Source organism: Equus quagga, chromosome 2, assembly GCF_021613505.1.
Source record: "Equus quagga isolate Etosha38 chromosome 2, UCLA_HA_Equagga_1.0, whole genome shotgun sequence".
Taxonomy (NCBI): Eukaryota; Metazoa; Chordata; class Mammalia; order Perissodactyla; family Equidae; genus Equus; species Equus quagga.
In genome coordinates this window covers 177,790,173-177,818,104 of record NC_060268.1, presented here as the reverse complement: position 1 = coordinate 177,818,104, position 27,932 = coordinate 177,790,173, and the positions used below count along the sequence as shown (strand labels likewise).

Sequence of the window (27,932 nt, the reverse complement as noted above, 5' to 3'; positions counted from 1 at the left end):
CCAAAATTTGTTGGTAGGGTTACGGTACTTTCAAATGGTACACTCACTCCATCAATAGTAGCCGCAGTAGAGCAGTGGCAGCTAACACTGACTCAGTGGACACTGGGAGCCAGGCTCTGTGCTCACAGTGGTTAACTTAGGTAAAGAGATTTACAAGTAATATCTCAATCCTCACATCAACCCCATGAAGAAGGCACTGTTATCATCTCCTCTCTACAACATAAAGCAGTCAAATAACGAGCGCAAACTCGCAGGGCTGGTAAGAGCGGGGCCTGGTTGAGTTACACAAACAGCCTGACTTTAGGGCTCACACTCAGGCACATTCGATGGCCTTTAATCCTAGTTAAGGAAATTGTTCTATTTTATATTTCACAGCCGGTCAATGTTTCCTTAAGTGAGAACTGATGTAGAATGTCACTTTTAAGCCTGTCCCTGTTCAGTGGCTCTTTTCTCTTCCAATTTGCCCATCGTTCCAACTTGGCATGTTTTCCATACAGCTGTGGTTTACAAACTTCTCGGGTAGCTTCCTTTGCTTTACAAAGATATGTTAGATGGTGATTATGTTGCTGCATCCTTTCAACTGAGCCCCGATTGCTGAGGAAGTGTAATTTTCCTGGGGTAAGTAGTGTGAGAAGTTCAACTCAAGTGTTTTAAAATCATCCTGAGTGTTCCTGGATGCATGGAACACTGCGTCTATGACAATGAATTAGGTCATTTGCTTATTAGGATGTCCTGTCTCCCTTGAGGTTCTAGCACCATTTCCTGCAGACTTTCCATGCATTCGTGAGTGCTTCTAGGCTCGGAGGACAAGAGGAGGAGGTGTCTTGGCATCTTTATTCACCCTGGGCCCAAGAGGAGAGGGCTGTCAACACTTACTTCCCAACCCAGCTCCAGGGAACCTGCCCCACCCCCATCTCACGGGTAGCCAAGGGAGGGGTCCAGGAAAACAACTGACTTGTGGTTTTACTGTTATACTGTTTCTGTTGTTTTTCTCATATTTCCATTAAGCATTTCAAAATTTGTGGCATGAGGGAATGCTGAGTTTTTAATAATTATTATCTATGGTCTGGGAGCTTCCTTTGCATTTTATTTAGTTCGCATAACAAGCTATGAGATAGGTCCTGTTTTCTCCCATTTTAAAGAGGGAGAAATTGAGGTTCAGAGAGCTCAAGTGACTTTGCATAATTTCCAAAGCGTTGGTCCTTGGATAAAACCCGGAGAAATGGTCTTGGGAGTTGTCCTCTGGGTTTTATCCCAGGTTCATGCTTGCCCTTCATGCTCTTCTATCACTGACTCCCTCGCTGGTCTCTGGTCAACACAGCTCCTGCTTCATTAGCTTCCTACAGAGCTATACCTGTGTCTCAAACCACTGTGTCTTGGGTTCTCCTTCTGGGCATCATTTCCCAGGTGAGTTTGTGATTCTTTGAACTAACTATTAGAAAGTATTTTGGTAGAAGAACTTTAGTGCCTTTCATCGAGCATTCTGGATCAGCCTTTGGTATACTGACCCTGCACTGATGGATGAAGGATGATCAGCCTTGTTAGCTAATTCATCCATATGATTCTGGGAAATTTGAAGAAATGAATGTGATGATTGAAAAGATTTCCACCAATCTCTCATTTTAGGCCTTTACAAATTGAAAAGAAGCCTAAAGACTCAGGAAAGTTTACATCCGCTAGGTAGCATTGGCCCAGAAACAGCAGCATCAACCATACTCCTGATGCCTGTGAACAGCATGGCATCTGAAGGCCTGCATTTGAGTGTTTGTAACTACATGATGCTATGGATAAATCTCTTAAAAGTTAGAGAAGGGGCCAGCCCTGTGGTATAGTGGTTAAGTTCAGTATGCTCTGCTTCAGTGGACTGGGTTCGCAGGTTCAGATCCCGGGCACAGACCTACACCACTTGTCAGCCATGCTGTGGCAGTATCCCACATATAAAGTGGAGGAAGACTGGCACAGATGGATGTGATCTCAGGGCTAATCTTCCTCAGCAAATAAATAAATAAATAAATAAATAAACTGTCAAGAAGATTAACAAAGGTCAACCCCCCACAATCACCACCACTTGTCCGGGTAGAAGATTGTATTCAGAGAGTTTGCTAGGGAAATGAAACTTGTGCCACACGGCAACTTAGCATTCTCCACATCCCGCTTTTCAGGGGACTCTTTTCAGGGGACTTTTCAGGGCTCCTGAAGTCAATGTCTTGTCACATTTCACAGAGATGAGTGATCATGCATAATCTTGTGGTTTATTGTAGGGAACCCGTAAGCCAAACCCTCCTCAGAAGCCTCTGCCTGCAGATCCTTTGAACAAGACGACCCGGCTCACCAATGTCTCAGCCAGGACCCTGGGACAGCAGGAATCCGGGGTCCGCCTGGCGCCCCTCAGGTTGGTGTGACACAGCCATGCCCGTCTCCCCCGAACTGTGCGGAGCCATGCTTTTCAAACCATTTCAGGACGTGGGAGGAGTAGGGTGTGGTCTAGCCCATGCTTCCTGCACTCCCCACCCCGGGAGCAATATAAAATAGATCCAAGGGCAGGTAGAACAATAACCAGGCGGCAGACGTGGGCTTATAATCACAGGCATCGCCATGTGGCTCTTAGCAATGGCCTCAGTGTAGGGAAGAGAGCACGTCAAGTGGAACTGGACCAGGTACCTCAGAAAGCGCTGGCTGTGGATACGGGTCAGGCCCTCTCGCCCAAAGGGATGAAGAAAACATACCAAGTGGTGCGATTTTATGAAGGCTAGACACATACCTCAAAAACAACCTCACTTAGTCCTTCATAGGCTCTGCCCAATCCCTGGGGTACCAAGAAAGGAGGTGGCATCGGAGGGCCAGAGATGAAGCAAGAGCAACATAAGGAGTTAGACTGAAGAAGCTGCCAGGAGGTGGAGACCTGGTAACTGGGAGCTTCTCTACTCAACTGACAAGAGGCATCACCTTTAAACACGTTTCTCCAGCTGTGGTCCTCTCTTACGCTGTCCCACAGAGGACAAGGCAGGCCGAGTCCTACATCCGAACTTACGCAGGGAGGTTAACCCGGTGGTGTGCTGGAGCCAGCCCACGCTGGTTTTTGAGAGCTATTAAATTTCCAGGAATTTTTGCAAGCTCGGTGTTAAACCTAGCCACTATTAAATTATATAAATTACAATGATATAAATTATATTAAAAACAAATGTAATAAATGTTCAAAATTGCTCAACTTCCATTCTTTTAAACTACATTTTACTACTATCTACACTCCCGAGGTTACATCTCTTATTTCTGTGTGGTGGGAACATTATCATATGGTGGCTGCTGTGCGTCTCTTCCATATTCAGTCCCATCATGTCGGCAGCCTGAGCATTTACACCATGGAATAGGCACATGCTATGGATCAGGCCCTCCTCCTCCCCCACAGTGGGTGGTTAAACATTTCCCAGCACACAGATGGGTTAAACCCTCAGCCAAAACACCCTTGCAAACACGCATGCCCCCCTGGCAGGAAGCTTGCTTTATGAGCTCGAAAGAACCAAAGATAGTGTGTGTTGGCCAGGCCCTGGGTTCAGTAATTCAGCATCTCTGAAGGGGAAGGCACACATTAGTAATTTCATTACAGCTTTTGGGAAAAATGTTTGGCCTGTGAAAGGATAGCTGCCTAATAAATCTCAGAGATAAAGCCAGTCAAAAGGTCAGGACAGTGGTTTAATTCCTGATGCATAGATGCAGAAAAATTGCAGAGCATCCTAATTATTTCATTGTGGTTTGTATGCTGATCTTGAAGTTACTTTTCTTGTTCAAAAGAAAAAGCACCATTTGACATGGACATGAAGAAGGGAAGGCCCCCTTTTTAAATGCCCTCAAGCAGTGGTCTACCCTCTGCCAGTTGCCGACACCAGTGCAAGCCGATTTTGTTCTTGTCCTGGCAGGGGAAGAATGCTCTCCACATTCATTTTTGAGGGCTCCCAAATGCCTGGCTTTGCTCCCTGGAACTGTGCTAATACAGTAGCCACAGCACACTGTGGCTGGCAAAAAGTGAGATATGCTGGAGGCCGGCCCCATGGCTGAGTGGTTAAGTTTGTGCGCTCCGCTTCACCAGCCCAGGGTTTTTCTGGTTTGGATCCTGGGCATGGACATGGCACTGCTCATCAGCCCATGGTGAGGTGGCGTCCCACGTGCCACAACCAGAGGCACTCACAACTATAGTATACAACTATGTACTGGGGGGCTTTGGGGAGAAGAAGAGGGGGGGGGGAAGAAAGATTAGCACCTGAGCTAACAACTGTTGCCAATCTTAACAAAAAAAAGTGAGCTATGCTGTAAGTGCAAATGCACACTGGATTTTGAAGACTTAGGACCCGCAAAATGTCAACTATTTCATTAATAATTTTTATATTGATTACATATGGAAATACTACTCTGGATATATTAGGTTAAATGAAATTTATTACCAAAATTTCACCTATTTTTTACTTATTTCATGTGGCTACCAGAAGTGGCTCACATCTGTGGCTCGCATCATTTTTCTCTTGAATGGCGCTGTTCTAGAGTCAACCTGTGGATGGGAGCTGCGGCTTTGGAAAGGGTTCCTCTAGTGGTCGTCAAACTGCTGGAAATCCTGTCACCCTGAGCGAGGTCCCTTATGGGATCTACAACCCATGCCAAAAGCAAGAGCAGAGTCCAGCACCCAGTATGGGGTGGGGGAATGGGGACACAACATGGTGGAATCTGAGTCCGGAAGCACGTCAGAGTGCGGGGCAAGACAGCTCCAACCCCGACGTCTGTATCTGCAGAAATCGCTTCCAGGGTCTCTAACTACAATCTTGTTTTTCCCTCTCTCTCGATTGCTCTTGATGCAGACCTGCTCCGAAACATCCACATCAAGTGCCCAGACCCACTCACACCGCCTATATCAAGTGAGACACAAGCCAACACCTTTTTTCAACAGTGAAGACAGAAGTTTGCACTATCTTTCAACTCCACTTGGAGTTAGTTTTTGTACCAACTTTTAGAATTTTTTTTAATGTTTAAAACACCATTATTTTAAGAACTTTGAGCTACTGCCGTCGGTGCTGTGCTGTGCTATGGTGCTCTGTATACTTGCTCAGGTACTTGTAAATTATTAATTTATGCCAAATGCCTGTTACAGTGCAGTGCGCTGTAGTAGGCATTTTTACCATCACTGAGTTTTCCACGGAAGGAAGGCTTCTTGTGCTTTTAATAGTTGTGAACTTGAAATATCATGCTTTATGGGATTCTGGACAGGATGTTTACTTTTGGCTTGAGGCTTTATTGGAGAGCAGCTCCCCGGCTACTCATGGCTGTGGTTATGGTACTGGACACAGCTCAGGAGACCCCAGGTAGAACCCTGAGTGATTTTCTGGAACCCCTGATCTCAGGCCAGAGCCAGGGGCTTCAGGTCAAGGCTGTGCTTGGATTTCAGAGAGACCCTGGTCCCTGTCACAGCTGACAGGCTGGCCCATCAGAGGTGACATCTTGAAGCTCCAGGATAGCAGGGAAGGGTCTGGCTCCTGGTTGCAAAAAGGCATTTTAGGGTGTGACCATGCCAGGATAGAGACTGGAAGACAAGGCCAGGCAGAAACCTGACCTGGAGGCTCACCAGCCAGGAGCACATTTGGAGAGCAGGCAAAGAAGTTTGCTTTACGGAAACACCATGAACTTCTTTTCCTGGCTGCCCTTTACAGAGTGCTGGCATCAGCGCTTTATTGAGGTGGGGAAAAGGTGGTGTTTCTGCAAGAAAGCTGCTGCCCAGGCCCTGCACGCCTCCACCTCCCCGTGCTGTTTGGGGCTAAGCAAATTACCCCATGTCTTCTCTGCTGGAATACAGTGATCCTGTGTTCAGACAGATAGATGAGGCTTTCCATGGGACCATAACTATTTTCAGATGTGAACCAGTAACCAGATCTAGTGAATCAATTCTGTTGATAAAAGTCTCCTTTTATTGCAAGGTTCAACTTATTAAAAATTAGCCAGAATCCCTAGGCTTGCAAAAGCTACAACCAAATGGAATGCTGTGTTCGTTGGTGTAGGCTATGTCTGCTTTCCTTATTAGTGTATGCTGGACAAAGAACCATGAGTTATTAGTAAGTTGTCTTTGGGGCATCCTATTTTCCCAGCTTGGCTGCAGGAACCGTGAGAAGATGTTTTTAGCATAAAGTGAATCTATTTCTTAAACACTTGCAACCTACCTGTTGAGCATCACAGAAAGTGATGAGGAAATCAATTTCCTGATCCTAAATATTCATAAAATGCAGTCTTGGGCAGCAGCCCCTTCAACCTTTTACTCTTCAAAGGTCTGATGGGGAAGCCGTTTTCACAAGATCTTGAAGACGCCTGTATCTAATGGCATGAAAATTACAAAAAAAAACACTCAGACAAGGTAAAATGCCATTATGCCTCTCGTCTTCGTGGGGTCATATGTGACTAGTTTTCACATTAGGAGGCAATTGACAAGAGTTCCGTAATTCACTCTGAGTGTGTTATGATAAAGACTTCATCTGGGGTTATTTCAATGATTTTTCTATGCCTTGAAGCAGAAAGACAAAACGTCCCAAGCATCTTGGTTTGCCTTCCAGAAAACAAGACTGCATTTAGCCCTCCCCATGTTCCCTGCAGTATCTAGGCAACATAGTATTCACGACTGTGGATAAACTAAGTAAATCCATATCACAAAACACACACAAAAGGGAACCCAGCTCTAATACATTCCAATTCTTATAGCATGCATCTGTTTATTATACAATTATTAATGTCTTAAAAATGTAAAGCCATGTTATAAAATATTACTGCTGATGAGTACATACAGAATTACTGTAATTGATATTATATAATTGTATTAAGGCCAAAACATATACTATTGAAAAGTTTACAGAATTTTTATGGTGCATTATGTGGGTATTGTCTTTATAGCTGCCCAAATCCTTAGATCTGGCATTTGTGCCCCTTCTCCTATTGTGGGGAGAGGATGTGAACTGACTTTGTGTGTGTCTGTCCTTAGTTACAATTCCTGTGCTTCTATTTCAGAGAACCAGGAATCGTTTGATATTAAAGGAAGTTAATGCTGTGATCTTACACCATGTCATCAATGGCCACTTAGGGGCTGTGGCTGGTGACACATTCTTATCTCTACAGTACTAATTGCTTTTTTAGAGCCATGCAATTTATTTCTGGATAAGAACATATTTAAACCTAATATCCCCTCATAATACACAGATATTATTAAAGGAACAATACTTCCAAGATGCAGTATTTAGCAGCTGAAGCATACTTAGCAATAACTTCCATTATAATATAACTTAGGAAAGGAACCCATAGCCAGGTTTTGGGAGGAGGGAGTTATTCCTCCCCCTTTTTATATCCTCATAGATGACGGAAACAAAAATAAATACTTATATTTCAATGGCAGTCTATTTTTAATATGTTTTTAAATTTTATAGGCATGAATAATAGAGTTGATTTGAGTTTATAAGGCCTTCACTGAGCAAGTCAAGGTGCTCAGACACAAAGTAGGCCCTGAGGCTAGTCACTGTTCTTCCTTCATTGTCTTATCGTTGTAGGTTATCTGACTCCACTTTACTGGGAAGTATATGGCTAGTGTTCCAGGCATTCTATTTAAAAGCCCATCTCATGAAATTTTTTGTAACAGTTTGTTTTCCTGACACATGGAATCAGATGTGTAGCAACCAAGAGAAACAATGCATAACATTTTCCATTGTCAAAATATGTACACAGGGGTTACACTTCCAGCTTACACATGTGGGATGACATCACGGAAACCACAAAAGCAACAAATTAAACTACATGAGAATAAATACTCCTGACTGACTAGTCTCAGAGGGGACATTTTTATGCCTTCTTAACTTTATTAGGAATTCTCAGGCTGAAACCATAAGGCCATTGTTCTCTGGCAAATCAATACAATACATCAATATATCCCCTAAAAGAAAAACAGCAAAAACGCTGAGATCTGTGTCAGACTGTTCTTGGGAGCCTGTGCTCTGCCATGGTGCTAAAGAGAGCCTGATGCTGGGCCAGCTAGAGTGCCGGAGCATCTTCCTGCCATCTCCCAACTGATGTTTACTAAGCACTCTGAGCCAATGAGACCCTGACAAGTGAAAGGGCGCAATGCCTGGGCAGCTGGGCCAGATCTTTCTCCTGCGACTTGACCCTTCTGCAGTCTTTCCTTGTGAGGCTTATTTCATTTAAAACTTGTGCTATGGAGGGCTCCCCTAGGAGTTCTGGGCGGAGGAAGACCAGGGCAGACTTGCTCAGAAGATCTTCCCTCATTGCTACCAAAATGACTGCAGCCAAACACAAGTGACCCAGGTGAACGTTACACCAACCCGCCCAGACGTCTCCCAATGCCAGTGGTGACCCCCAGGTTGACTCTCAGGCTGTGGATTTCACACGCTATGGCTGGCTGGTGGAGAATGTTGCGGCTACCATCCTTTCTCCTCCCCAGCACCACAGAGGCCAGTCCTAGGCTGCCACACTTACTCCCCTCGACTCATGAGCAGGCCCATAAACACATCTGGACGCAGGCAGCCAAGGCTAATACATCCGTTTGCCTCTCCTGGTCACCCAGACACAAGTCCCTTTTCCAGGCCAAACCCAGGGCTGAGGCCTCTCCAATCGCTGCCAAATCTCTGCGTTCATGGCCACTTCACATCAGCCAAAGCGGTGATGGCTGCAGCGTGTGGCTGCCCCTGCAAGTCCACCCTCTGGACACCCAAAGTCCAACCTTCTCCAGGGCCGCAGTACGGAGCAACCCCACCATCTACCCCACTGGCCGTGAATCCAGCAGAGTCCCTCCCACAGACATATCACGCCCCCAGTGAGCCCCCACCTAGACTTATTCTAATTGGAAGAAGGAGTTAGCCATCGAAAGTCAGTTTATCTATGATTGCAAAATTCTCTTGACTCACTCTGCAGTTCCTATTGACATCCACTTCTTTTAAACCTATTTGAAAACTCTGATAGTGATACAAGTAACACACTAAGAAAGGTTCGTGAGCCCCAGGCTGAGAACCGTTTCTGTGCAGTGAGGATGCTTCCAGAAGCCATTTACCTACACATGTATGAACTGCCTCCCCGCTTTCCGTAAAGAAACCCCCCTCTTTACTCTTGGGGCAGGAGTGGCAGCTTATAATCCAGCCCGTCAGAGCCTGTTTCATGAGAAAAAACTAAGAGAAGAAACTCTGCATATAAAATTATTATAATATTCAATAATGGAGAGTGACAGCCAGAAGACTTAACACGATTAAAGGAATTCTCAGTGTCATTCGGCGCTTCCAGATCGCGTGCTCTGTCACTCACATTTCCCACATCAGCTTCAAAAAGCATGTCCTAGGTTCTTCCTGTGATTCTCCCTCCATAAAATAATCTAGTCCTCAATTGAGTGTGTTTTAAATCCAGAAAAAAGAATACCATGTGATCATTTTAGTTTTACAAAGAAGTGGAATGACGTCTATGTTCATGGCCTATAAGCAGGTACTTAAGTAGGGCGGTAATAGAAAAAAAAAATACATCAAATTAGAAAGACAAAAAATTCCTCCAAGAGTCCAAAGCAGGACAAGTAGTGGCAGAGCTAGCTGTCCTCTTGTGCCTTCTACCAGCTCAAATTGGGAGGTTGCAGGGGAAGCCCATTGTCTGAATGTGTGTGGCAACTGTTAAGTGTAACTCCATAAAACCAGGCTCCAGGCTATTCAGCACAGTACAAAGTTACAGCTACTAAACCAGCACATTAATTTCATAGTGCTTCATCCATTTATAATGCTTTGGTTTGCTAATTATTTTCACATACATTTTTATGTTACAGTCTGTTAACATTTGTACACATTTCTCATATTGGGGTTCTCCAGGTAACACAACCTGCTATTTCCATAGAAAAAGTCATTGTTAAGAATATTATATCCAATAAATGGTATACAGGTAAATATAAAGACGTGTCTCATTCATTACTGAGAATGTTACATCTTTCTACAGGAGGATCCCCCCTCCATTTTTGTACCTATATCCTCATCCACTTATAGATGCATAAGGACATTTTGGAACAGTACATAAGAAACTAAGAGGAACAGTGAGCTTGGGGGTCAGGGGATGCATGCTGCAATTCATACAGACCAGTCAGGGACCAGAGGGAAGAAGATGCCTTTGCACACATACACTGGGGTGGCAGCGGGGGAGAGAAACCTGAGACTTTTTTTGAACAGTGTGAATGCATAACCTATCGAAACAATTTTTTTAGCTTACCTTATGTACAGAAGATATAAATTCAAAAAGCAAGCAAGCAAGGGTATAAACGTTTACATCAGACTTACCTGGAATAATAATCTGAGTGTAATGGAAATCTATTTACACATTTTTTTTTAAAATAGCATCCAACTTCATAAAGAACTGTAGAGAATACAAAGAAAAATAAACAAAATGGTAACAAGGGGTCTTTACTCTTCCCCCCACCCACCCATGACAAAGCAAGTAGACAAAAAAATAAGTACATGGAAGACCCCAAACATAGTTAATAATGTAGATAAAATTGATATATCAGATGAGATACTTCAAACATAATATACCTCCTTTCCAAGTGCCTCCGGAAAACAAAAATTATATACATGTAATTTTGTATATTAAGCCACAAAGTAAAACTCAAATTCTAAATGGTAAAAGTTCTCAAGATTATAAGGCACCGAGTAGAAAGACAATTCCATGCTCTAGAAATGTAATGATTCTTGAGTCAGAGATGAGTTGCAAATTATCTAGCAAATAGCAAATGAAACCATTTGTACCAGCACACTGTATGACTGTTTCTCAGACGCCTTGAATTACAAGAACTCACCTGGGATGTTGATTAAAATCCATTGCTCGTGTCCTTTCCCTGGAGATTCCAATTCAGAGAGTCTGAGATGGGGCCTAGAAATTTGTGTTTAGAAAGTATCCCCAATTAAATCTTTTCATCAGAAAAGTTTAGGAAACCTTCTATGGGAATACAACATACACAGTGCTGATGGGAAATTCATAGCCATAAATTTATATATTAATAAACAAAAATGATAAAAATGAATTTAATATCCAACATAAAAATTTACAAAAGGAACAAAAAAATAAATCTAGGGAAAAGTAGAAAGGAATGAATTTGTAGAAATAAAAAGTATAAACTAATTGGAAAAAATAAAATGAATAAAACCATGGGTTGCTTCTTTGGGAAAATTAAAACAAGAGACCATCATCTAATCTCATTAAGGAAAAAAAGATAAAAAGCAGATACACATAGCACATGTGTATATAGAGTCAAGCAGTCTACTGTACCCAGTGAGATTATCCTAGGATTACAAGGATGGTTCAATATATAAAAATCTAATAATCCAAGGCACCACACTGATAGATTGTAGGGAAATATGCCATATCGTGATTACCAGAGATGCTAAAAAGACATTTGATAAAATTCAATATCTGTTCCTGGGTTTTTAAAAATCTGAATAAAATAAGACTGGAAACTATAGGACTTGAGAGTTGCTCGTGCCATTTCTAGAAAATCAAATTCACAAATATATGATAGGACCTTATAAGCAGTCGTTCAAACCACTCTTAAACTTCAGTGACTTACAACCGGCAAGGATTATTTCTTACTCACACATCACATCCAATCTGGGTGAGCTTTGGTTCCTCTTGGGGGCCTGGACTGATGGAACAGCCGCCATGTGAGTCACAGCCGGTCTTGGGGCAGAAGAAAGAGAGATGGGAATTCTTAAAACTTCTGCTCAGAGGGGAGAAGCCATTTCCACTCACATTTCACTGTCCAAAGTCAGCCCCATTTTCTGGCCAAGCCTGAGGCCCACAGGAAGGGATGTGCCCTCTTCCCACAGAGGGGTTGGTGAATATGGTCTACAAGAGACCACGAAATGAAATTGAGGGCAATGTCAACACTGATCACGGGGAGAAAAGGGCTTTGGAAAGTTGTGACTATGCTCTAATTTTTAGAGAAGTTTAAAAGATTAATCTAGCAAACTTAAAGGAATATGCATTTGTACAAAAGGTAAAACACTAAAGAAACATCTAATGAGAGGACTATATGTGACCTACAAATCCAGTTCCTAAGGTGGATATGCTATAAACTCGATGGAAAGAAGCTGAGAATTGTCAACATCAATAAAAATGATTGTGTGCTTTTTCTCTATGCCCTTCCCCCCAAAGATCTGGTGCTTTAATTACCTTTTAATTGGTGTTTCTTTACAGAGAAAATGTCACTTTCATGCAGACCTTTGGAGCTGGTCTTCTCATGGGGCCAAGTTAACTAGCTTGTCTCCAGAGAGAGAAAATGCATGTGGTCTGCTCGCTCCCTTTGCTGATTTGTGAGTGTGTCTGCTAGTTAAACCGCCCCCACGTTTGTTTCTAAGCTCCCAACCAGCAGACTAGCTGCGGTTAATTCCTACTTGTCTCCAAACTGCGTGATCAGCATCAAAAACCTTTCTGCTCCGAAGGCTAAATTTAATATCCTACTCTTTGGCAAAGCCGTCAACATGCCAGCAGGCCGGGTCTTTCATTGTCAGGGCATAAGTACATGCAAACACATTCTCAGACAGGTCTGTTCTGAAAAGACTGACCCTCCAGCAGACACCTCTAATAGAGCAGGATCGGAGTCTTGAAATATGTGTGTTGCGCTTTGATGTGAGGCCAACAGCTGAGGAGAAAACTTTTCACGTGGCCTCCTGGGCTTTCAGGAGGAGCGTCACACCAGCCTGACAACACAGCCTGGAAGGCCTTAAGTCGGGAGGGAGGACATAATTGGAAACACATGAGGGAAAGAATTTCCACAAGGGTCTGGAGTGGCTCAGAGGACAGCTTGGGGGGCAGGAGCGGGAAGTGGCAGACCCAAGTATGTTTGCGCAGCTCCAGTACATAAATATTTTGTTTCACGTCTAACTCCAAAAGGCACAAGTGCAAGAAAACATCCCCATCCTGCAGACGCCCAGTGATGACACCACAGTCGACACGCTTAGGTAAAAAGATGTATTTCCAAGTGGGACGAGTTGTACATTACAAAAGTCACCGTGAATCTTCAACTACATAAATAATCAAATATATAACCCTCCAAGATGCGGAGTTTCCTCCCTCTGGTTCAACAGTCACCTTCTGCTTTGTCTCACTTGGCTTGGCGGTGAGTGGTGCCCAGGTGTGCGGAGAGACGACTTCCTTGGCATTTGCTTTTTTTTCCTTTCTTCTAATAAGCAGACCACATTCTAGATAAACAAAAACAGCTGAATGTGATCCAAGGTTTTGGTTGTATTTTTTTTTTAATTTTAAAATTACTACAAAATCAGCCTTGAGAGGTAGAAAGAACATCCAGACCTGTCTGTCAAAAACTCTGGCCATTTCTAGGACACCTTTGCCAAACTGAAAGAGAAAACAACCAAAATTGTATCATATATATGTTCTTTCTTCTCCAGGGTAGAACTTTAGATAAAGGTGGATTTACCTCATTTTTTACACTTGCGTCTGCCCCTTTGTCAAGAAGTAACTGGACTAACTCTTCGTGATTATTTAACACGGCCACCTAAAAAACAAAAATCAGTAGGGGTGTGAGTGAGCTCACCCCTCCTCGCAGGGGGCACAGGCAGGCGCAAGGTGGGCCCAGTACAGACAGGTCCAGTCAGTCCTTCAGCAGAATCCTCAGGAAGGCAGAGCCAGCCAGCTACTGGGGCTTTACATGACAGGCCTGTATCCTCTCGCTCTACAGCAATGACAACTGCAAAGAGAATGGAAATGGAAGCTGCCTTTCTGCACATTAAAATGACATGAGAACTGCTAGGCCAGACCAGGACAGAAAGTAGCACATTCTTTGTTTTAACAGATCTGTTTTGATTCTACAATGGCCCTGGGGATTGGGGTTGGTAATCCTTAAAGGACTAGTTGTAAAAAGACGACAAAAGCATCACAGTGACATTGCCATGCCTTTATTAACAGGCCGACAGGGAATATATGAGGCAACCGAAACCCGGGGCTCATACACAGCTCAACTCACAAGAATTGCGTAAGCATCGAAGCAGCCCTGACCTTAATTCCACACATAAAGCCAGGCTGTTTACCATTAGAGGGGTCTTTCCATCTTTATCTCTCACATTCACGTCTGCTCCGGCGTCAATTAGCAGAGAGGCGACCCCCTGGTTTCCTGAGACTGCGGAGACTCGCATGAGTGGGGTCCACCCTGAGCCAGTGTCCACAGCATCCACCTGTTATGTCAAAGGAAGAGCTGCTCTTAGTCCAGTTCCTTTTCCTTGAAAGCATTCATCAGAAACTTACAGAGGAATGTTTACTGGCCCAAATTCCCCTGGTTCAGATAGCAGTCTTTCTAGACTTGGTAAGAGTTGAGTGGACTGTGCTAATTCAATTCACATTTATATGCGGTGAGAATCTAGGATCACCTGACGGGGTGCTTAGAGGCCCCAGGACTCCCCATTGGCATCTTCATCTACATTTTGTTTAAATGGAAAAAAAAGGGGATAGAAAAATGAATTAAACAGAATCACCTTACTCCTGGCTCCATGTGAACTCCCTACCTTATTTTCTCTTAACTAACTTTCCTAACCTATTTTTGTAATAAAGTTTATTTTGCTTACTTTTAAATATCTTTGTAAGCAGCTTCAAATCCTTTCTGGAAAAAGGCAGTAATATTACACACACTCTTTACTTATCAATATGTATTAATTTTAAACGAGACATATAGGTAAATACAAAGCAACCAGATCTATTACACCAATTCCAATCTGAAAAGTTAGCCAGCCTAATGCCTTCTCCAAAACATAGTCTGCCTAGGAATAAAATGGTTATTACCCAATAACCCAACAATGGAGATCTCTCAATTTACTGTTTTAAAAGATATATTTTAGAATAGGAAAATGTAAAATGTTGCCACCTCGAATTGCAATGAAGACCTCATCAGTCCACGAAGAGTGTTACTGCAGTAAATATACACACGTGTACACAGACGGTCACACACACACACACACACACACACACACATACAAATCTAATTGTGTTACAGAAATTACTCAAAGATGTCTGTAGCTTTAGTAGAACATCAGAATGTAATAACAAACAAGGAACTGCCAGTAGGTCCTTGAGATATTTCAGGTAATTTGCATGTATGAGATTATCTGCTGCAACATCGTTAGGATTTGCAGTTTTTCCTCATGCAAAGAACAAAGAATATTCGGGCAGCAAGTTCCACCATGTTCAAATAATAACACATCATCGCCTTGTATTACATGGTGCTTTATACAGTTTCAATGCTCTTTCACGCAGATTTTCTCCTTTGGTCCTAAGGGTTAAGCAGGGGTAGGTATTTTTATTCCTGGTTTACAAGTGAAAAAACCAAATCTCAGAGAAGTCAAATGCTTTTCCTGAGGTCACATGGTTCATTAAATGTAGAAATGGTTTCCCGCAAGTCAATCAGTCACTCTCGGTATAAAAATTAAATTCGAGAAGAGCATGGCCGCAATGCCCCACCCTCCAAATCGCTCCTAGTCTTCCAAAGCGTCAGGTGAACCATCTGCCCAGAACCTGGAAGGACTCATGTTGACACTGTCTATCTGCCACCAGCCAGCCACACAGAAACCTTTAGTGGACACATTCATGTAGCTTCGGTGCTACAGAAAAAAGATGGAATTTACCCCCAAATAAGTGAGATCATATCTGAAACCCAGAGAACCTAAGTTTCCAAAATTATAGCATTAAATGTCCGTGGCAGAGACCTGCCCTTCTTTCAGCAAAGGTCGACCTTCATTTTCAACTATAGACTTTTACCGAGTCCAAAGCATGAGTGGATTCATCGTAAACCAAACGAGGGGAATGTGGTTTCACTACCACACACGGCAGGTGTGTCCCAGCCCTGCACCAGGCCCACATGCTAATCCTTCTGACCTCTGGTGCATGTTTCTAAAACAAGGAAAATGAGAAATGTAATAAAAAGGGATTATCTTAATGACCGCGGGTTTTCCTTCAAGGGGCCCTTCTCTCAGCTCTCAGAAAGCGGTGGCAGGAACCACTGAGATCCCATGACATAAGCCTTGCTTTCCTTCAGTCACACTTCAGAGACAAACTAGAACAAATCCACTAACATGACTTCTCTCAATTGGAGTTTATTTTCCAGTGTGATCAATTTAATTTCTCAATGCTCTACACCATCTGACAATCACAATTAGAACAGCATTTTTCCATGATTATTTCCATGCCTTGAAATCTTTCACTTTTTTCAAGTCTTGAACTAAAGGTTTCAAAGTTATCGGCAGTTACCATAATTGAGCTAATTCTATTTACCCATCTTCAACTCTCTACAGAAATCCAAACAACTTCAGTTCTATTTGCTAAGTTAAATTTGTACTTTCTGATAACGTGAAACCAAAAGCAGACCAACATGCCTGCTTTGAGGTAAAGACACTAAGAGCTGAAATGCTCTATTCATGATATAGTTTGCTGTTTGGAAATTTTTGTACCCCAGAATAAAAAAAATCGAATTCTAAAAGCAACAAGAAGCACTGTAAGAGTTCTTAACATCTTTGTGTCTCCAGCACCTAAGACAGTATCTGGTATAGATGCTCAATAAAGTTCTGTTGACAGATTGAATGAAGAGATACATGAGTAAATGAACAAAAGAAACAAAGTAGAAGAAGTGTCAGGGCTGGCTCTGGATTCAGCATGGTTTCTTTTTTCCCATATGAAATGAAACGTGATGACAATCTGAAGCCACACTATCATATCAATTCTATAAAGATCTTTTTTTCCAAGCTTCAGGAACCTTCTTGCTGAGAAGTCAGAGAACTCTCTCCAATATTTCTAAGTTCAACCAATCAAAGGCATTCAGATAAGGCTCTGCTTCTCCTAAACCCTGTGGAACAGCATTTCAGGTTCTTAACAATGCGTGTGTAGTTATTAAGGAAGATCCCGTACCTCACAGCCGTCCTTTAGCATCCACTCAATCACATTGCAGTGGCCTCCATCTGCAGCCCAGTGCAGAGCCGTACAGCCTCCGAGGTCTCTCGTTTCCCAAGAAGCACCATGTCTTCGGAGATATTTCACAACCTCTAGGTGTCCCGCATAGCATGCAAGCATTAGACTGCAACAAATGGAAGAAGAACCACTGGCTATAAATGTAGTCACCAAACTCAGGTCCGCGTTTTACCCTACCTGACTTAAAACAAGAAATGCTCATTTGAGTGGAAAAGCTATGGAAATTATTCACGTAAAATGTTATGTATTCATCAACTGATGAATGGATACACAAAATGGGGCATATCCAGACCATGGAATATTATTCAGCCATAAGAAGGAAATGAATTACTACAACATGAATGAACTTTAAAACATTATGCTAAATAAAAGAAACCAGAAACAAAAGGCCACATACTGTATGATTCCATTCATATGAAATGTACAGAACAGGCAAATCCAGAGAGACAGAACTAGCAGATTACAGTGGCGAGGCGCTGAGGGGAAGAAATAGTGAATGACTGCTAACGAGTACAGGCCTTCTTTCTGGGCTGATGAAAATATTCTGGAATTAGATAGTAGTGGAAGTTGCATAATTTTGTTAATATATTTTAAAATGCTGACTTGTATATATTAAAAGAGTGAATTTTATGGTATGTAAATTATATCTCAATTAAAAAAATGAAGACTCACAATAATTAAGATATTGGATTTAAAAAACAGCCATGAGTCCATAATGATATTCAAAAAAAGAGGGGGAAAAATACTCATTTGACAGTATTAGTGATAACTATTAAGCCAGTTCCATACTCTAAACAATGATATTTAAGGAAAATAATAAAACATTTACTCTGCCTTTATAGGATGTAATGTAGTCCAGTTGATAAGCCTTTTTTTTTTTAAAGAAGGCTGCCAGCTAATAAATATAGAAAGAATCATGGAGTTAGAAAATCACTTTTTTTTGCAACTCCCAATTAAATAACTGACTCAGGCAAGGATCGTCCGTGGATGCTGAAATCATTGGATCAAAGGTTAATGGCGAACAGGACGCTCACACAGTGCTGAGTTATCACCCCATAGACTATTTGCTAATTGCAATGGGAAACTCTGTCTTTACAAAGTGGAGAGGCAACAGCCACACCCTAACCACAGGATCAAACCCAGAATCGCCAACTTTGGGGCAGCCTGCGTCACAAGCCTGCTGACAGATGTGACCTCAAGTCACAACACCGCTCTGAAGTCTCCTTGATAAAAATGTTAGTCTGAATCTAATCAAAGCTTTAAACCTAACTTTATTGGAAATGATGAATGAACAAGTTCAATTCCTCCTTCACAAGTAGGAGAAAATCAGGCAAATCAGGAACATGGAAAATTCTATACAATAATTGGACTGGTCTCCCCTCAGAACGTCATTGGATGAGAAAATATTAAAAAAAAAAAAAAAAAAAAAAAAGGATAGAGGCCCTGTCTTGACTAAAGAGACTAAAGAGAGAGAACAACGAAATGCAACGTGTGAGTTTGCTTGGATCACGGCTTCGCCCCACGTCCCCAAAGATGACTATGGAAGACCTTCGGGGGGACGAGTGGGGAGACTTGCACCGGTGGTTGGGGCATCGATGACATTAGGAAATTAGTGTGACAGGTCTTAGTGTGATGATGCCAGGTTGATGTCCTTGTTTGTAGGACATACACACTGAACTACTGTGGGGTTACGGTGCCTCCGACTTACTTTGAAATAGGTGAGCCAAAAAAAAAAAAGCTAATAAAAACGTAGACAGAGAAGCAAATGTGACAAATGTGGTGAAAACTGCCAACCGCAGGTGTGAGTACACAGACATTTATTGTACTGTCCTCTCAACTTTCCTACATGTCTGAAACCTTCCAAATAAAGATATTATCTTTCATTTTCTTAGTTAATATTACTTCATGTATATCCTTATTTACTCACTCTGACAACAGTATTCCTATAACTAAATATTGCACCACATGAATATATCCTAACTTGAATCATTCCACCATTGTTGGACATTTAAGTTGTTCAAAATTTTCACAATTTTAAATAAGGCTACAGCAAACATCCTTACTATGTAAAGTCTTATTCACATTTCTGATTCTTTCCTGAGGATTCAATTCCTAAAAATGGGATCACTGTGTCAATGGATCTGGATATTTAAGGCTTGCTTTTGATGCATATTGCCACATTGCCTTCCAGAAAGGTTACATCAGTGTACACTTCTATCCTGTATCTGCAAGTTCCATTTTACTGCACCTACCACCACTGTTCACGCTTCTACCTGGGAGCCAAGCACAGAGCCTGGCATGTGGGAGTCATTTGATAAATATTGGCTGATGTAATCAATTAAACCTAATTGCTAGATTGGTGATCATTTTTGAGTCTAAAACATTCTTTCAGCTTGAAGTATAGGTTTTCAAGTGCTGCGCTCTTTTCCTAAACTCCTCCTGCAATGACTCAGCCTTTTCACCTCAGGGAAGTTCTTGGGTTGTATTTTTGATTGTGATGCCTGTTTGCTTTTCGCAAATACCTAAGATTCTCAGTTAACAGCATATGGCAAGAGGCAATGAGAGCCCTGAGGGAGGTACCAATGCCAGAGGCACAACCCAATGCTGGGCACAGGCTGGTGACAACTGTTTGAATAACCACCATTTCCTGAGCACCCAGTGTGCACTGACACTGTGCTAGGGAGGGTACACAAGTTATGATGGAGATTCCAGAAATACCCTGTGGACTGAAAGAATAAGTGAACCAACCAGTAAGCCAGCTTTCGTCATCGCCATCTCTCCTTTAGAATGTGGTACTTCACCTCACAGCGCTGTCAAAAGAGACTGGATCAAGTACTTGTGTTCAATCAAAAACTCTCCAGGAACAGGCCTAATAACATAAGTATTGCAACATTTTAGGGCAGATTCCACAACCTACCTGTCCTTGCCACTTCCATTCTTCAGATTCACGTCAGTGCCATTAGAAACGAGGATTTTAACAAGCCTAAAGGAAACAAATTTAAATTTAGTGGGATAAGTAGCTTTGAACAGGAACCCATGATAATCCGGCAAAAAGGAACAACACTGACACATCTTTGTAACACTTTCTTCTCCATCTTCAGAGGCCAGCTGGCTTTAAAGGTAGAGCATTATGAAACCAGAAAACTACCTCTCCAATACCAAAAAATAATGGGTTTTTACCCTTTATGTGAATTATTCGTTGAAAAAAAATTGTCACAATAGCCAAGACTTGGAAGCAACCTAGGTGCCCATCAAGGAACAAATGGATAAAGAAGATGTGGTACATATACACAATGGAATACTACTCAGCCATAAGAAAGGATGAAATCCAGCCACTTGTGACAACATGGATGGAGCTTGAGGTTATCATGCTAAGTGAAAGAAGTCAGAGGGAGAAAGTCAAATACCATATGATCTCACTCATAAGTAGAAGATAAAAACAACAAACAAACAAACACATAGCAACGGATTGGATTGGTGGTTACCAGACAGGAAGCGGGGAGGGAGGAGGGTGAAAGGGGTGATCAGGCACACGTGTGTGTGGGGATGGGTTGTAATTGGTCTTTGGGTGGAGAGCATGATGTAATCCACACAGAATTCAACACACATTAAGATGTACACCTGAAAGTTATATAATATTATAAACTTATGTTACTGCAATAAAAAAAATTTTTTTTTAAACTGTACCACACGAAACAAATTGGACTATCAAACTAATTCACGGTCACTTTAACGACCATTTTGAATATATTTTCAAATAGCATTTAATGAAAATACATTTCTATGTTTTTCAAAATGGCACTTTAGTAAATATAAATATGATTGAAAAACAACCTATTAGTATTTATGCTTATCTGTGTGGAATGGAGATAATGGAGTGTATCAGTGAAAATTATCTCAGCAACCTATCAGGGAAGTTTGTTTCCCAGAATTAATATCTCTCCCTTTTTTAACGAAATTCAAATTCCAATAACCAGTTTTCCCAGGACACATAAAATATATTGCAAGATATACTTAAATGGCTACCTCTCCTTCTCACCACATGATTATACATTTTTACATTCTCTCCTGCATGTTGTATGACTTTATGAGAAAAACAGCTGAGTTTTTGTTCAGCCCTTATATGGTACCATTTTGGAAAGAGAAGACAAATGGGGTCTCCCCAGCCCCTTTCCCTCCCACCGCTACCCTGACTGGAGCCTTTGAGAGGAGTGAAGGGTTCAACCACTCACTCAGAGAGATAAGGAGGAGGAGCCCTACCTGGTGAATCCTTTCTGGGCAGCAACCATCAGAGCCGTAAAGCCAAACTTATTGGGAACATCAACCTTAACATTTCTTGGGAAAAACACAGAGAAAAAGAGATTAACATGCTCCACACAGCTCCCTGTGGATTTGCGGCTGATGTCTCTTGCAGGGCACAGGTGGCTAAAATGGTTCATTGTCCCAAAAGTTCCAATTTCTTCCGGGCCATTAAATTTTTGTTGTCTTAGACTGCCCTGCCTAATATTTTAAAGGATTCAAATTCACAAGAAGAGAAAATTGCTGTAATTTCACTTAAAATAGGCACTCCTTCAACTCGAAACTGTTATGCAATCCAATAAAACACTCTATGAAGAGTACAGCCCCCTCAAATTAGCAGAGGGCACAGTGTCTTCACTGCAGACTCAGCTCCACTGAACACAAGTCTAGATTGGGGGAGCCCCACGTGTTCCCTTGATTCCCATCTCATGCACTGGGCCTAAAACGCTGCTGCCGAAGGAAGAAAGCAGAGCTGTTAAGGATCAGCTTAGAAGCTTTGGCTTTTCATGGGAACCTTCTCTTCTCCAACTTACAGAGCCCCAGTGCACAAATGGCTTGTCCTCTAAGGCACTCAAAACTATTGATTCAGAAAGACTCGAGATAACACTGTCCATTTTTCATTGAGGAGACAGCTTCAAATACCACATCTGCAGCAACCAGATTCACTATTTTTCCTCTTGTGTTTTATCAACCTTTTGCATTAGAAACAGCTGATTTAGTGATGCCTTAATTTCAGTAGGAATTAGATGTGGACATTTGGGGGTGAAATTTGCCTAAATGCTACGGCATATAAACAAGAATCAAAAATTACTTCTGGGAAGAAAATATGACAACCAGACTTGTAATTTCCATTTTCAATTTTCATTAAATAATTACAAAATATAACATTTACATGGGGCTTTATGGTCTTTATTAACTATGCTGAACTCACGCCAGTCACCTAAGATTAATTTTGGAGCCAGTTTCAAAGGCATGGGAAGTCTTAATAAAACAAAATAAAGCTGCATCATGCATTTCTATGCACTTTTGGGCATGAAAAATAAAAAAAAAAAAATTAATGGCAGCGTTCTCTCACCCTCCTTGAAGTATTTGAACCAGCAAATCTTCATCATTCACGTTGACAGCCCTATGAAAGTGCTCGCTACTTATGGGCTCTCCTGAAGAAATTAGACAGAAAGCAGTCATCCAAAATATAATGAAAGAAGATTCATTCCAGCTATATTCCTCCTGTGGCCTTGAGTGGATGCTCATGTTCACCTCCAAGAAGGCACTGGGCTATTCCAATAAATACATCTTACATTTCCTAGTCAACTCCTTTTACTGAAAAAGACCTTGTTTTCACATATTAAGAAAAGAACATTTAGATTGTCCTAAAGGCTTGGGACATTTTCAAGTTATAAAAGTATTGCTATGTGAATGTTATTTTGATATTTGAAAATAATCCTTTCAGATTTCATAAGACTTAATAAATGTCTCCCACAAGCAAGGCAAAACTCCCCAATTGCCACAGCATGCTGGTTTTGTTTGCCAAAGAATCACTAAACTACTAGAATGGCAAACAAAAAGAGGCAGCTTGCTTCAACACTTGAAATCCAGAATGTGAGTTCTTCCCAGGAATATAACACTCGTCTTGGCCTTGTCTCCTCTGAGCTTCTGGGGGCAGAGGGGGCTCCTACCCAGGGAGGCAGAACATCGTGAGAAAGCCCCATTATGCGAGACGACCGCCAAGTCGAGAAGTACGAGCAGGAGTCTGAGACACAGTAAAAGAACAATGGAGGTGGGGTGGAGAGGAGGGTGGCCCTGTGTACAGGCGAACACTAACTCCTTGAGGAAGGGACTGCAGCAGAAGTTCAAAAATGAGCAGAGTGTGAGAAGAAAGGGCCAAGTGAGAGAAGCCCGTCTTTCAAGGCATTTATTCCATGACTTCGCTTGCTTCACGTTCCAGGACTTTCTAATTGTTTAAATGATTATGATTAAGCTTAAATAAAATACAAGGGAAGCACCTGGAATAGCACCGAGCACGTCCTAAGTATCCAACATGTGTCTGTTGTTGAGGTAATAGTCATGGTAGTGGCAGCTGCCCTTGCTCGACACAACCCCACCATTCTCTTCTGCCTTACACCCAGCCCTCTCCCACACTTTCACACCTACCTGACCCCAATAGGCATTGAGTTCATAATCCCCAGTTTTAGTAATCCAAAGGTCTCATGCATTCATTCAACAAGTTTATTAAGTAACTTACATGCCAAGTCTAGTGCTAGGCACTGGGGCTCCCAGAGAGAATGAGACAAATATGTTCCTCTCCCTTGCCCTTTACACTGTAGTGCCCACTTTCAGCCTATTATTATTATAAACCCTAAAAGAAAACATTTACCCCTACCCCGTCCTCCCAAACTGCACCCCAGACTGCCTCCTGGGGCTCACCGCCCCCTACTTAACCTCCCTCTTGCAGCCTGGCCTGCAGAGGTCCCCTGGCCACCTCTGCAGGATGGGAAGTAAAATTCCCCATCCCTGCTCCTCACGATGGAAAAACTCTGGGATGTCAGCTTCTGGGCACAGGCGCTACTTTTCTCCTGGTTTCCTTGGAGGATTTTAGCTGGGCCAAGTACAAACTGGGAAGTGAGCAGGGCAGAAAAACGGAGGGATCACTATCAGAGTGACCTCCAGCTGATACCCTTCCTTCTCTTCTGGGAAAAATAAATTTAAGCCAAGTTAAAATTGTTTTGAAATAACTTTGTCCACTAGAGATTGCCAATCTCCTGAAGATTTTTAGCCACGTTATACTTCCTTTTCATCATTCCACGCATATTTTTAGACAAAAAGCTTCAAATGAAAGTGTCATGATAAACCATCATAGGGCAGGGCCCATGCTGTTCCTGGCTTCCAATAGGAGCTACAGAACGGGGCAGAGTTTTGCCCCCAGAGACATTTGGTAAAGTCTGGCAACAATTTTGGCTGGCATAACTTAACAGTTGGTGCTATTGGCATCTATCAGGTAGAGGCCAGGAATGCTGATCAAGGTCCTACAGTGCACAGGATGGCACCCACAATCAAGAGTTACCCAGCCCAAAATGTCCATAGTGCCAAGGTGGAGAAACCCTGGGCTACAGTAATATGGACTGAAAATGATCTATGTGACCCATCCATATGTTCGTGGACAAACTAAACCCATCAAAAGTTCCCTTCCTTCACGCTTCCCAGAAAGGAGGGGAAGAACACTGTGGTGAGAACCCTCTGTTATCCCACCAGACAGCCCCATTTCTGTGACTCTCAACCTCCAACTGCCACAAAAAATACAAAAACAAGTAACTTGCATAGAATAATCCAGAAGAACATAGGAAGCTCATCCTATTTCTACTAAATTTTAAAACATGATATCCTAACTCAAATCCTATTAAGGAAGCTGTATCTCGACACAATGCTTTTTAGATTCTTCCTCCGACCACAAAACTGAGAGCCAGAAAGGCTGAATGAGTGTCATCCAAGGTCACCCAGGCAGGAGTGGGCGACATTGGAGCCCGGAGAGAGGTCTCCTGTGAGGCCGTACTCCTTCCTTCCGTATTGTAACACATGTAACAATTTCACTGTATGCCTCCATTCTTATTAAATTTTGAATACAAGCAGACATCTTAAATAAACATGATCCCATGGAAAGTGTTAAATGAAATAAATGCCTACAGCCTAAAAAACTTCAGAAAAGTGCTAACTTCTTGAGATTTTAAAGAAAGTTCTAAAAGCACACACAGCATCCCAGCACATTTAAGCCCTCACCACCTCTAATCCACATCATCCATCTTCCCTGACTGGCACAGCTCTCCCAGAGGAGGGCACTTCCTCATGCATCCTACCCAGAAAGCTCTGCAGCATGCAAATATTGGAAAACGTATTAAATTCATTCCGTGCTTAGAAGCTTGAGGACTGTGCATAGCAAAGACAGGGTATTTTGATATTAGGACATAATCTAAAGAAATGTATTTCCTATTCCAGCTTCTGCAAGAGGTAATCAGTGCTCTCATGAGTTATTCTGAGAACACAAGGACATCTCACGGAAGAGAGGAAAACAACATACTTGTTCTTCAGTCCTTGCTTGCTAAGTTTCAGCAAAAGGAAGCAATAACTGTCATTTGGGGCTGAAAATTCTTTCTCAGCATTAACTCATCGACTCCTCTCACACCACTGCCAGGAAGGCACAGAGGTCCTGAGGATTACCACCAGGCCAGGCATGGATCAACTGAGGCACAGAAAAGGCTCACAGTTTACATGAATTTGACAGAGAAACAGAAAAGAAATGAAAAGGCTCTTGTTTGCAAGCAGAGTAGTTCTTTCTACTCCCAGTATGGGAAGGAGTCATGAAGAACAGAGAGGAAATTCCAGGGTGAGCCAAATGTTCCACTCCTCCCACCCCCAAATCCTTCAAGACATTGTGGGCTCGGCCCAAGGGATTGTCATTGATCAGTGCAATTCAATATCAAGAAGGCAGGCCTTGTTTTGTGGGGGTGTTTTTCCAATGTTTACCCCGAGAGTTGCAATTACAGATACCGAACTGATCCTGCCCACGGTGAGGATGTCCCTGAGTGTTCCTCCTGCGCTGGATGGAACTCATCAGGCAGGACCACAGGAGGACACCCAGGAGGAGGAGACGGCAGAGTGGTCTTTGGGAATCCATCACTCACATTCTGTAAGAGGGTCATTTAGCTGCAGATGTGCTGGCAGACATTATAATGTGGTGATAACACCTTCCTTCGTGGAATTTAAGTCTCTATTAAAAGCCGTGAATAAATGATGAGCTCATCGGAGAAGATATTTGCCAATTAACAAGCAGCAGCTGTTTTTCTTTCTTTTTAAGGGCCCAACTGATTAAAATTGCATGCCTCATTTAAGCAAGAGTCTCGTGTACTTTACCTGGGAAAAAAAAGGCTGAGCATCCTTTATTCAAACAAAGTACATCCTTTTGTGATTCATTAAAACACTTTCAAATGGAATGCAAATTATCAGCCCACAGAAGCATTGTCACTTGTTTTGTATAACGTGAGCATTTTTAATTCTTTGTTTAGCATGATCTTCCTCCTTAAGAGAGTCTGCTTTGGATATTATAACAACAGCATAAGGGAGCAGCATCCAGCCAGAAGGAAGAGTGTACCTGATCCTTGCCACCCAGGACAGCCCCCTGAGGCTGAGTGCACATCCCAGCTGCAGCACGCGTGCTTGACTTGACAAGGAAATGCTCCAGAAGCCCCAACACACCAGGTCATCACCAGGAGCCATGTCTACATCAAGCCCTTGTCTCTACAGGAAGTCTTGTCTAATTGCCCATGGAAGCCATGGGCTGCAGTGACAAATGCCCTGGACCACTGGTCCAGTTATCCATGGCTGCCTCTCAGAAGCCAGCTTGGCAAGAAGGCACACCTGGCCCAGAGGGTCAACCCTTGTCAGCTGATAGAGCTACAGTGGTTTCTGCCTTCCTAAAGAGCTCCAATGGTGCACCAACTCCATGTCATCTCTGGTCCAGAAGACCCCGCCTTGGCTTTGATGTGGTATTCAGAAGGAGACCAGTGGCCACCTGAGGCTCACCATGGTTGGTTCTGCATCCAGTTCACCCTCACCTGGCAGCTTCAGTGGACTCTCCGCAGCCAGTGGGAAACAGATCCATCTCCCAACAGACATGAGAGTCAGCTAAAAAAATCACTGTTTCTCCTCATCCTCTTAATTCTGCCTCTGGGCCTTTTCATTTGCCATGGATGGATTCTTTAAACCATTTAGTAAGGCTCTTCGACATGCTAGACATGACTGACCCATCCTCCCCCCACCCCCCGACTTTTAGGAGCACACAATGTAAGTGGGAGGGAAAGAAGATGGACAAGTACATAAAATAAGCTGTAGGAAGTATTCTCAGAGGTGGTGAGACACTGCTCTGTACCAGGGGAGGAGCTGAAGCGTGGCAAACAAGGCAGAAGCCACCTGAGGAATCACCCCTGAGCAGGGCTCTGCCCGAGAAGCAGGCCCCGCAGGCAGAGGAGGGGTGGGGGGAGGTGCTCCAGAGGAGGCACCCCAAAGGGACGGGGCAGAGGAGGGTGGGAGTGGCCTGTGGGTGGCTGGGGATAGCAGGAGGACAAGAGGGAGCTGAAAGGCGGCATGGGAGAGCGTCCTGGCCCCCTGATCCCCTAGAGAGCCTCTTTTCACGTGACAGGCCCCCTGTGCCAACTCCTCCTCCTCCTCTCTCCTCCTCCATTCTCTCTGTCTTCCCTCAATTCACACACAACTCACTCACTTTCTGCTGGTCTGCCCCCCTCTCTCTCCCCTAAAAACCCCAGGAGCTCCCAGATCTTCCATACAAAAGAAAATGCTTTCAAAGCCCTCAGATTAAGCCACGAGCCCTCTTTCCTGACCTGCATCTCCATAATTGACCATTTCACTTTAAAGTCTCCTCTGAAATTATATTTTCTCACGGCTAGCTGAGCATCATTGGAGAATGTATACAGCCTTGAAACTCTCAGCTTTAACTAAATTCTCCATTTGCTAAACTAAGATCCAATCCTCTAATGCCTTGTTTGCAACTGAAAATATTGCCTAACTCAAAATCTGAGTTATCTTTAATCCACACAAAAATTTCCATGATTAAGTGCCTA

General features: G+C 42.8%; 2 protein-coding genes across 6 annotated transcripts in view; one reads left to right on the top strand and one right to left on the bottom strand.

Moving 5' to 3' along the window:
• The window catches only part of ADAM12 (ADAM metallopeptidase domain 12), a 334,852-nt gene extending 324,921 nt beyond the window's left edge, over positions 1-9,931 (top strand). Inside the window, exons 22-23 of the mRNA XM_046654059.1 lie at positions 2,262-2,392; positions 4,845-9,931. Of these exons, the coding sequence (XP_046510015.1) occupies positions 2,262-2,392; positions 4,845-4,905 (192 nt within the window). The 3' untranslated portion in view covers positions 4,906-9,931. The remainder of the gene's footprint in view (positions 1-2,261; positions 2,393-4,844) is intronic.
• The window catches only part of FANK1 (fibronectin type III and ankyrin repeat domains 1), a 116,392-nt gene that overhangs the window by 12,678 nt on the left and 75,782 nt on the right, over positions 1-27,932 (bottom strand). For 4 of the 5 annotated variants that reach the window (XR_006887549.1, XR_006887552.1, XR_006887551.1 and 1 more), the window contains 11 exons: positions 22,382-22,463; positions 21,268-21,342; positions 19,925-19,990; positions 16,948-17,113; positions 14,088-14,231; positions 13,478-13,555; positions 13,351-13,395; positions 13,132-13,241; positions 11,636-11,718; positions 10,841-10,914; positions 10,326-10,401 (listed from right to left, as the gene is read on the bottom strand). Coding sequence is in view for 1 of the 5 variants with exons in the window: in XM_046654064.1 (XP_046510020.1) it covers positions 10,853-10,914; positions 11,636-11,718; positions 13,132-13,241; positions 13,351-13,395; positions 13,478-13,555; positions 14,088-14,231; positions 16,948-17,113; positions 19,925-19,990; positions 21,268-21,342; positions 22,382-22,463 (911 nt within the window). In the remaining 4 variants the exon portion in view is untranslated. Of the gene's footprint in view, positions 1-10,209; positions 10,402-10,840; positions 10,915-11,635; positions 11,719-13,131; positions 13,242-13,350; positions 13,396-13,477; positions 13,556-14,087; positions 14,232-16,947; positions 17,114-19,924; positions 19,991-21,267; positions 21,343-22,381; positions 22,464-27,932 lie in introns of those variants that run through there. The other variant, XM_046654064.1, reaches the window with a different exon arrangement.